We start from the raw sequence: 9672 nt of genomic DNA, 5'->3' as shown, positions 1-9672 counted from the left end.
CACGAGGGGGTGCACAAAGCAAAAACATAAGTAACTGTGAATAAATTGCCGAACATAGCATGACGATGGGGTTCAGCATGCTTTTGCATTTTTTTGACGTCATTTAGGTGGTGAAGGATGTTTGTTAATTGGCTTGATATTGGTGCCTTTTTCATTCATTTTTGTAATTTAGATATCAATCAGGCTACTTGGGAAGCATGGTGACACTTAGACGCATTCCTTACATTTTGCAATTCCCGTGGTGAATACCTTGTCACCGTTTACCTTTGCTGAAATTATTGCAGTGTTACAACTTGTATAAGTTAACCGGCTTTAGTATTGTATGTGAATCGTACTTACGGTACTTCATGCCTTGATTCAATTTTTGTCAACGCTCGTACATTGTACTGCGCAAAAAATTATGTATGTGTACATTTTACGAATATCCATTTACGAGTAGATAGCGGGATTGAATGTCATAGTGCCTTAGTAAACTATAGATTGGATTAAGATGAGGACCCATTAAAAGTGCCAAAGTCATGACTTCCATGGTACAACTAATTGACAAATGAGTTTATGTATATTCCCTTGTCCTTCGTATGTTATTATGTGGGTTAACATGATGAGTCTGTTTTGTGAGAAACTGTAGCATTACAACCATGGTGCAACTAACAAGCTGGCAAATGAGAAGTAATTTGTTGCAAGAAACCAGATAACATGAATTTTACACATCATTGAAGTATTCTAGTCTCTGCCAATGCCATAGTAGTTATGGTACAATGGGGGATAAAGGTACACTTATTATATTCCACCATCACACCAATTGCTTTTCAAATTTACTTAGAGATTGAACTTGATGGTTGGGTAGATAATGAAGTAATTACTTCCTCCTTTCAGGATGATTATAAATAGCAGGAGATCATTGTTGCTTACAAGCAATTTTGTAGTCAAGGTATTGTGCCACTTTGAACTTACCTAAAGAGCATTGTGACACTTTCAACGTAGTTGAACATAATTGTGGTAAAAAATAGCTACTTCTATTTATTCTTCTTCATTTATTTTGCAGTTTACAAAATTCGAAGTTATATGATCTTTACTGAAATGCACGTTTTCGTCAACTGTTGAGAATGAATAAAACGTCTGTCGGGCCCGACAGTTCAACTAGGCGGGCCATTCAATTTTATAAGTTCCTTGCTTTTCAAAAATTGAAAATGGTGGGATTGTCCAATACAAGTGTCTTAGTGTAACATGCTATTGTAGATATTATACATTTCTCATTTTTTACAAGTAACAAGTATTTCCAATACATTTATACTTACATATTGAATGCATTACAACCATTGTCTATCAAATTACATTTCAAATGTCATGAAAGCTGTTGTGAGACTTCCATTTTGAAACAGGTAGTTGATACGAGATAATGGGTTCATCCACCTCCAGCAATAAAACATTCAACTCCAATATGCATCCGTCGATACTGGGTTCATCCGCTGAATTTCCTATCGTTTTATTGTCAGACAATGAGGATGTAAGAGTTGAACAGCATGGTGCCGAGTTCGATGAAGTGTCAAGTGCAGAATCTTAAGTCACCGAACAGCGTTCTCGATCAAGTCTTCGAGGTCAGGGGTTCGGTCGAGTCATCGTCCGACTCGAATGAGTGGGTGGCTAATGTTCCACCTCCAGAAGTAATTGTCATTAGCTCAGATGAGTCTGACGGGGAAAGTGGGGGAGATTCTTAAATTTTCAAAAGCAATGCAAGTGTGCAATAAATGGCCCTTTTGTAGGAAAATATGTTTAGTATTTTGTGGTATGGATGATTTTGGTCACGTTCTCTGGATACATGCAAAAACTGCATCTCCATAATAGGCAACCGCAGTAGTGTAGGTTTTCAAGCCGCTGTTGTTCCCAACTGTCGAGAATTACAGAGTCCATCTGTCGGGAACAACATATGAACTGTCGAGACGTAATGTTGGTGTTTTGTTTGTTCACTATGGTCTCATGAAAATCAATTTTCCATTTCGACAAACTGTCAGCCGAAGCTAATGAAACTTCTATGATCAGCTAAGTTTATAGTAAGAAAAAGGTATTCATCTCGTTTGTGATAATGGAACTGTAATGATCGATACTTTGCTTGCGGAACATAACAACCAAATTTACATTGGCATACGATAATAATAACAGATTCATAAAATAAGTTGGGAATGAATGTACAATGCTTATTTAAATTAAGTTTTTCGAGGATTACATTTCACAACCACTTTTACACATCACGCTTGTTCAAGTGGCTTGTGATACAATAGGGTTTGAACATGTGGTCCGGTTATGACCAAGTCTCCCATATCGAGTGCATTTCCTCAGTTGGGTAGTGGACTCGTATCTAGCTCGCTTACGTCACGTCGGTGGTCTACCTAGCGGACGACGTACAATTGGTGGCAAAATATGAGTGCCTAGGATTTCATTTGGAACAACCCAATCCACTTCCCGTGTAACGGGATATATGACTTCCATATAGGCACCCCTCCAGTATTCTGATGTATAGTACGGAGAGTATAGATCGTATAATGACTTACCACTCAGGGTAGCACCACGAGTTGCATGAGCACGTGGCATACGATTTAGTTGAAACTCACGACACGTGCACGTGTTATCGGAGAAGTCCACTATCTCCGTATCGTTGGATATTTCAACCTGGGTCAAGCTGTTTGTCAACTCATGGGCTCGAAGCCTAGTACCAGCTTCAAATGTTGTTTGTAACTCGTTCTCCATCATCGACGACAATATAGTACTGCATGTGGTTGCATTGGTTCGACGTTCGTAAAACCACTTCTGCATTGTTTTACGAATGTGCTTGACCAAACACATGATTGGCAACGAATGAGCATGTCTCAGCATTGAGTTCAATGATTCTGCGTAGTTGTTTGTCATAATGTTGTATCGGTCGCCCATGAATAGTGCTCGTGACCAGAATGAAAAATCGGCTTTCTCCAAATACCTGTAACATCTTTCACTGACCCTACGAATCTGTCCCATTAGTTGTTCGAACTCTTCGACCCGATAAGTTGTAGCAGCTCGTTTGAACAAGAATATTGAACTTGCGTTAAAGTGCCGCTAAATTAGATTCTTCTCCACATGCCACATACAACAACAATGATGAGACAAAGGAAATAAGTAAGTAATAGCTCTTTCGATACTTCTTTTCCTGTTCGAAACAAATACAAGTTCATCTAAGTCGCCTATAAGATCTTTCAAGTTAGACATAAACCACATCCAAGATCGGTTAGTTTCGAAATCCATAATCCCCCACGCTAAGGGATAAATCTGTTTGTTGGCATCTTGGGCAGTTGCCAGTAAAAGTGTACCCTTGTATGGACCTTTCAAGTGACTACCGTCAACGCAAACAACGGGCCTCAAGTACTGCATGTAACCACGAATGCTTGCACCAAAAGCTAGAAAGAAGTAATGGAATCTATCGTGCGAATCAAGTTCGATGTGAGTTACCATCCCCGGGTTATTCTCACCTAGTACGTGACAGTATGAAGATAGTTTCTGAAAACTATCCTCCGGTGTCCCATGCAGCATATGTAAAGCGGTCACCTTCCCCCTACGTGCTTTGCTGTAACTTATTTGGACACCGAGCTCACGTTCCACGTCACGTGCAATAGTGCTCGGATCATACGATCGGTTCGGATTATCCAATTTTCCCAAAATGTGCTCGGCAATTACAGAACTCGTCACATGTCGATTCGCGTTACTGCGAAAATCGATGGAACATGTGTGAACATTATTGAATTTACGGATCACAGAGATTGCAGATTGCTTCACAGTAGAAGCACGTAACATCCACTTGCAACTGCTGTCAGCGCATACAACGGTTAACATCTTCATGCTTGACCGGCTCACCCGAAATTGGAACTTATTTTTCAAAGCAAGTGCACGAATTTTCGAGTAAAACTCTTTCTTGCTGAAGAATATTTCCTTTTCGATAAGATCGAATGTAGTCACAGTTCTCATAAATTCATATCCATCCGAATCGTTGGAATGTGACAAAGAGTGCTCGTCGTCGACGTCAACAGAATTAGTAGCCTCTAAATTAGGTGATGGGATATCCAAGTTCTCATCTAATGGTGCAGTCCCGTTATCATACTCATGTGTTTCAAGTGCATTATTGTTTGAGACACTATGCATTCGATTCACCAAATCATGTTCCACGTTTTGCAGAACATCTACCGCCGCAAACGAAGGATCTTGAAAATTTGCATCCCTTCCCATGTCAACACTTGGGAGATCGGATTCCAAAACAGTAACGCAGATAGCAGTTTCCTTATGCACTGATATGTATTAATTTAAGTCTTCATTGTTGCATATTTCGGCCGGAGGTATATTCAAGTTAGGAACTTTGAACTTCAATTCAATTTGAGCGCGGGGATCAAGAATACCAAGTTTCTCCTTCAACCTTAACATAAGTTCGGCTATGGTAATACTTGTTGGCACCAGAATGGAAGTATTTTTGTCCCCTCTCCACTTCCATTCGTCATCCGCATGAACAAAATTTTCCCTATACGACACGATGAATCTCAAATGATTATACATACCTGAAATGTTGGGATTGCAATGGTAACAATTCAGAATCAATAGGTTGGCATTTAATAACATGAAAGTCGTACTTCATAATACGTAAATCAGTTCAATAACAAAAGGTCAAATCAAGGGTTTCTATCATTTTGAAGTATCCAAATTGAAAGTAAAATTGTATAACTCGGCAGTTTGGAAATGTTAGGTTCGACATCTCAAACGTCTAACCCGACGATTTGTAAATGTCGAACTCGACAGTTTAACTGTCGAGAATGTCGGGAAGCAGACGACAGTGAATTTCTCAGGTTTCTTCAACACATCATATTAAGTGTGGTCATTATTATTCACCTATCAAATGACAAAATGAAAATGGCATATTAGCCTTGTCATTAAAGAGACCTTAATGGTGGTAATGGAAGAAATTACTCAATGGTGATAATGACATTTTATTAAGGATTCAAAAAAATCAAACAAATGCATGCATAATACTTTCAAATTAATTTCAAATAAATATGCCAATATTGTATTTAATATGTACAAATACAAAGCTATAAAAGTAAAATAAAATAATTTGTAATTGCTAACCTCTCAAAGTGGATGTAGAATGCAACGCAAATGTTTTCTTGATCAATGAAAATGAAGAAGATGGAAAAGAGGTAGGGTTTCTTGTTTATGTTTCGTTTTCTAATTTATTTGATAATTTTTTATTAACAAAAATTCATATTAATCAATAAAATATACATTTATCCATGTTTTGTATATATAAATTAAATGATCACATCAAGTCAATGCTTTTCCTTCAAATCAAGCATTTAATGCTACTACAAATGTGTGATTAAGGGTAATTTGAACTTTTCACCCCAAAAATGTGACATTTTTGCTTACAAAAAGTGAAAATGACAATTTTTTTTTAACTTTCATTTTTTGTGACATTTTTATAAATTCCCCTTTTTTTTTATAGAACCAAATCGAACCACTTGGTTTGGTTTGGTTTGGTTTAGTTTAGTTTGGTCTGGATATTTTGTCCATCCCTAATTTTATTTATTTATTTTTTTATGATGGGGAAATCCGCATCCGCTACTCTTTGGGTGCGCACTGGATAAACCCTCGCACTGACGCAATAGCCTACAAACCACGCCATCTAGGTAAACCGTACTAGACAAACCCTATGCGATAAACTCGACTGAGAAGGTGTTGGTAGGGAAAATTGAACTCGTGACCAAAAGCTTCCGTGCTTACCTACTCCACCAACTCGGCCACCCCATATGGAACTATTAAAGGGCTTCTTACCAATAGGTCTTAGATTCATTCATTTGAGGTAGCAATGCTCTAGTTACCTTCAGCAAGCGTCTTTCTTTTCTTTTCTTTTTTTTGCTGCCCCATTTTATCCGGAGTGTTAGCACATGAAGATGGGAGTTAATTAAATGGATGGTCAAAACTTAACCCCAGTCCCTACGTTACGACTTGTTCACAAGAAAAAAATTTGCCAAATACTCATTCATCTATTCAAAACGTTTCTCTCATCCATCCATCGTTGTAGTAAAATACATTAACCCATTTGACGAAACTGCCATGTGTCTGAAGGAAATCAGACATATCACATTGACAACGCTAAATTATCTAATTAATTAAATGAATGTTCATTAAATTTATTTTAGGTCACTAATTGCTAACTGAACCCCTCCTCAAAAAATAAAAAAAAGGTTGGGGTGGGGAGGGGGGTTATCCATTGCTTACTCACTATTTCAAGCTGTTACACGTCCATGGTCGAAGTGAAATCTGTTTAGCACCATAAGTGGATGACTTTTTTTAAGACACAGAATATATACCTTAAACTATGAATGCATATGTTCTAGAGTATTGATGGTAATGTTGTAAAATATATAAAAATAAGTTTTAATCCTTCAACCATTTAATTTTCAGTTTTAGCAAAATAAAAAACCCTTAATGTTGAAATGTAACTTGTGTGTAAACTGGTAATTCCATGAATGTGGGGGTTAAAATTTTTCCTATAAAAAGGATTGATTTTAATCCAACATAAGAATGAATCATAACTTATTGGATAAATATTACATACAATTCTTACTATATTTCTATATCTTGGCAACTCTATGAAAGGCTCGTCCACTTATCTCCCCATGGTCGTGTTCATAGAAGAAGAGCTACATGAGTTTTATCTTAAAATCGTGTAATGTCGAAAGAACCCGCACGAAGGGGAAGCAATGTAACTTTAGGACAGTGTCTTCAACGTACTCCTACTTCAACAAGTATTCTAAATATAATCAATTATTTGGTTATAATTTATTGTTATGAAAATAATATTTTGCTAATGTGTTGAATAACAATTTGTGGATCTATTGGTGGATAAAAATTATGAAAGTGTGAAAAATATGTGCACTAACCATCTCCACACAATGTTGGATCCTATCTAAAGAGATGTATGGTAAAACGTATACTCACTCTATTCAAATTGGATATCTTTAGAATGTTGGGGTATTTAAAAATTTCAAATAGATGCACCTTACATATTTCGTTGTCAAACTTACTCTTAAAATGTGTTAAAAATTAAATTGTAGATTTGCAGGTGAAATACAAGAGCTCAATGGATGCATATGCTCAAACATGTTACTAGAAAGTCAATTTCCAAATTTCATATGTTTATCGTATTTTTATTAAATGTGTTATTGACATTTTGAAAATTTTAAGAAAACTTTACAAGTGTTCAAATTGCAAGCGGAGATTAAAAGTTTGTAAATTGAGGTTACCAAATTATTGTCCATGATAGATATAAAATAAATTATAGTCCAAAATGAACATAATAAATCATCGAGGGGGACGAGCTTAAGCCCCATAAGGTAGTTACCTCCAGGAGTATCCCAACCTTTGTGATTGGAGATCCCATAAAGAATGTTCAATGTGGTAGAAACAACTCATACCGCGTGACTCGTAATAGTACTATATTATTTATGCTCATCTCTATAGTGATAGTGCTAATAATAAATGTGATGTTAGGAATGATATAACCCTAAATGAGTATCGAGACGAGAATTATCACGAGGTGTGGGTCATGCACATCCTTTGAGGGCTCACCTATGTAAGAATTGCCATGAGGTTTTGGCTATGTGATTGAGCTATTCCCTAGAGACTCTTACTGAAATCAAGATAAGAGCACATGACAATTAAAAGTGCTACCGCTGTGAGCTAGAGCCTAAATCGGTACTGTGTGTGGGACAATTGAAGTTTGGTCAAAAGGACTTAATTCAAGGTTTAGTCTATTATGACTCCCTCAAATGGAAATTGTTATTACTAAGTGAGATTCAAGTCCAAAATACACCTACACCTATTACACAGTATAACGTTGCCACTATATATATTATATATTTATCTATTTTGAAAGTTTAAAAGTTGTGGGGATTGTTGTAAGATATATAAAAATATGTTTTAATCTTTCAACAATTTAAATTTCAGTTTCAATAAAATTAAAAACCCTTAGGCCCCGTTTGGTATCCATTTTTTTCAAAATGCATTTTCACTCTTTTTTTTCAACCACACATTCTTTATTAAAATAATATTACACGTAAATAAAAAAACTTTTCCTTATTTTTCAACCACACATTTTTCATTAATTTACTATTCTAAAATACATTTTTACAAGAAAACGGGTATCAAACACCCTCTTAATGTTATAGTGTAACTTGTGTATAAATTGGATATAATTCCATGAACGTAGGGGTTAAAATTTTTCCTACAAAAAGAATTGGTTTTCATACAACAAAAGAATGCACAACTTGGAAAATAAACATTCTATACATCTCTTACTATATTTCTTTATTTTAACAACTCGATGAGAGGCTCGTTTACTTATTTGTAACACCCCGATTTTTTCTTAGGGTTTGTTTGATATGGTACATTTTCCATGGAAAATTTCCAACTTTTTGTAGTGTTTGATGTGTAAAATTTTCTAGGCAATTTCTTTTTCATTTTCTACCCCACGTGATGCATTTTCCATGAAAACAAGGAAAAGCAATTCTCACCAATCCAACTTTATTTTTATTTTATTTTTTTATTATTATTTTTTGACAATGGAAATAAATTCTAGGAACAATTGTAAAATAAGATATCCTTAAATTAACAATTTTTATATAAAACAAAGCCAAACGAATACTAAAATATATATAATTTTTGGATCTTATTTTTTATTTTTTATTTTTTTTTTGGTAATGGGAACAAATTCTAGGAACAATTGTAGAAGTGGATATCCTTTAAATTGACAATTTTCATGAAAAACAAAGCGAAACGAACACCAAAAGACATTTTTATTTTAACATTTTTCAAGTGAAAAATTATACCAATCAAATAATATTAATTGACAATTCCTACTAAAACAAATTTTAGATAATTCAATTTTCTGAAATTCGTTTTCTTTTTACCCAAATTTCATCTTCCTAATCAAACAAACCCTTACCATTTTTGATATGGACCTAAATTTAATATTGATCATTTAGCAAATGAAATAGTCCATGTCTAGATTTTTTGTCACACTAAAAGTCCAAAAGTTAAAAGATAAGTTATTTCTTATGTATTTGTATAGAAATTATCGTAAGTTATTTATGTCAAATATTTAAGTATTTTAAAAATTAATAAAAATATATCAATGTTATACTCGTTATGTAGTTCGTACTAAATAACATAAATTGGCTAAAAAGAAATATTTTTAGACTAGTTATACCCGAGGTATGATGATAAAAAGAAAGTATTTTAGATTCTATATTTTATTAACATAAAAATGTAAATAATGATAAAATGGAACAGATTTCACTACGGTTGCTTGGATTTGAAAAGAATATTATAACTTAAACATATTTAAATCCCTTAATTTTGGTAATTGATATAATTAACCCATAATATCTTAAAGAAACACGTTTGGCATTAAATGGTAAAGTCGAGAAGTTTGAAAGTGGTTACTGGGGTTACGTTTTTGTGAATTATATATATGTATATAGAAGTTAGAATTTTCTTTTAGAACATAAACTTCATTTTCTAAGTTGATATATATATTATTTATTATTCTACAAACATTTTTTCAGATTCATTTGGTATCAAATTGAGGTAAGAATACAT

The 9672-nt window shown here is 34.5% G+C and overlaps 1 protein-coding gene across 1 annotated transcript; it reads right to left on the bottom strand.

The window, feature by feature from the left end:
• Positions 1-3087: 3087 nt before the first annotated feature.
• LOC111411386 lies at positions 3088-5860 on the bottom strand. Its single transcript, XM_023041922.1, has 5 exons — positions 5791-5860; positions 5648-5676; positions 4780-4860; positions 4572-4642; positions 3088-4255 (listed from the first exon to the last, which is right to left on the bottom strand). Exons 1-5 carry the CDS (start codon positions 5858-5860, stop codon positions 3088-3090), a joined length of 1419 nt encoding a protein of 472 aa, XP_022897690.1.
• Positions 5861-9672: the final 3812 nt, after the last annotated feature.

The sequence above is a fragment of the Olea europaea genome, chromosome 15 (genome assembly GCF_002742605.1).
Source record: "Olea europaea var. sylvestris chromosome 15, O_europaea_v1, whole genome shotgun sequence".
NCBI classification, from domain to species: Eukaryota; Viridiplantae; Streptophyta; class Magnoliopsida; order Lamiales; family Oleaceae; genus Olea; species Olea europaea.
This window is presented reverse-complemented; position numbering and strand designations above follow the sequence as displayed.

What these genes read in the sequence shown, in the direction of transcription:
- LOC111411386 (XM_023041922.1), bottom strand. Translation starts at nt 5,860, where the DNA reads ATGAATCTAAGACCTATTGGTAAGAAGCCCTTTAATAGTTCCATATGG. An exon ending in TGGCCGAGTTGGTGGAGTAG is followed by an intron (nt 5,677 to 5,790) that starts GTAAGCACGGAA and finishes CGTGGTTTGTAG; the next exon opens with GCTATTGCGTCAGTGCGAGG. An exon ending in CGACATTTACAAATCGTCGG is followed by an intron (nt 4,643 to 4,779) that starts GTTAGACGTTTG and finishes CGTATTATGAAG; the next exon opens with TACGACTTTCATGTTATTAA.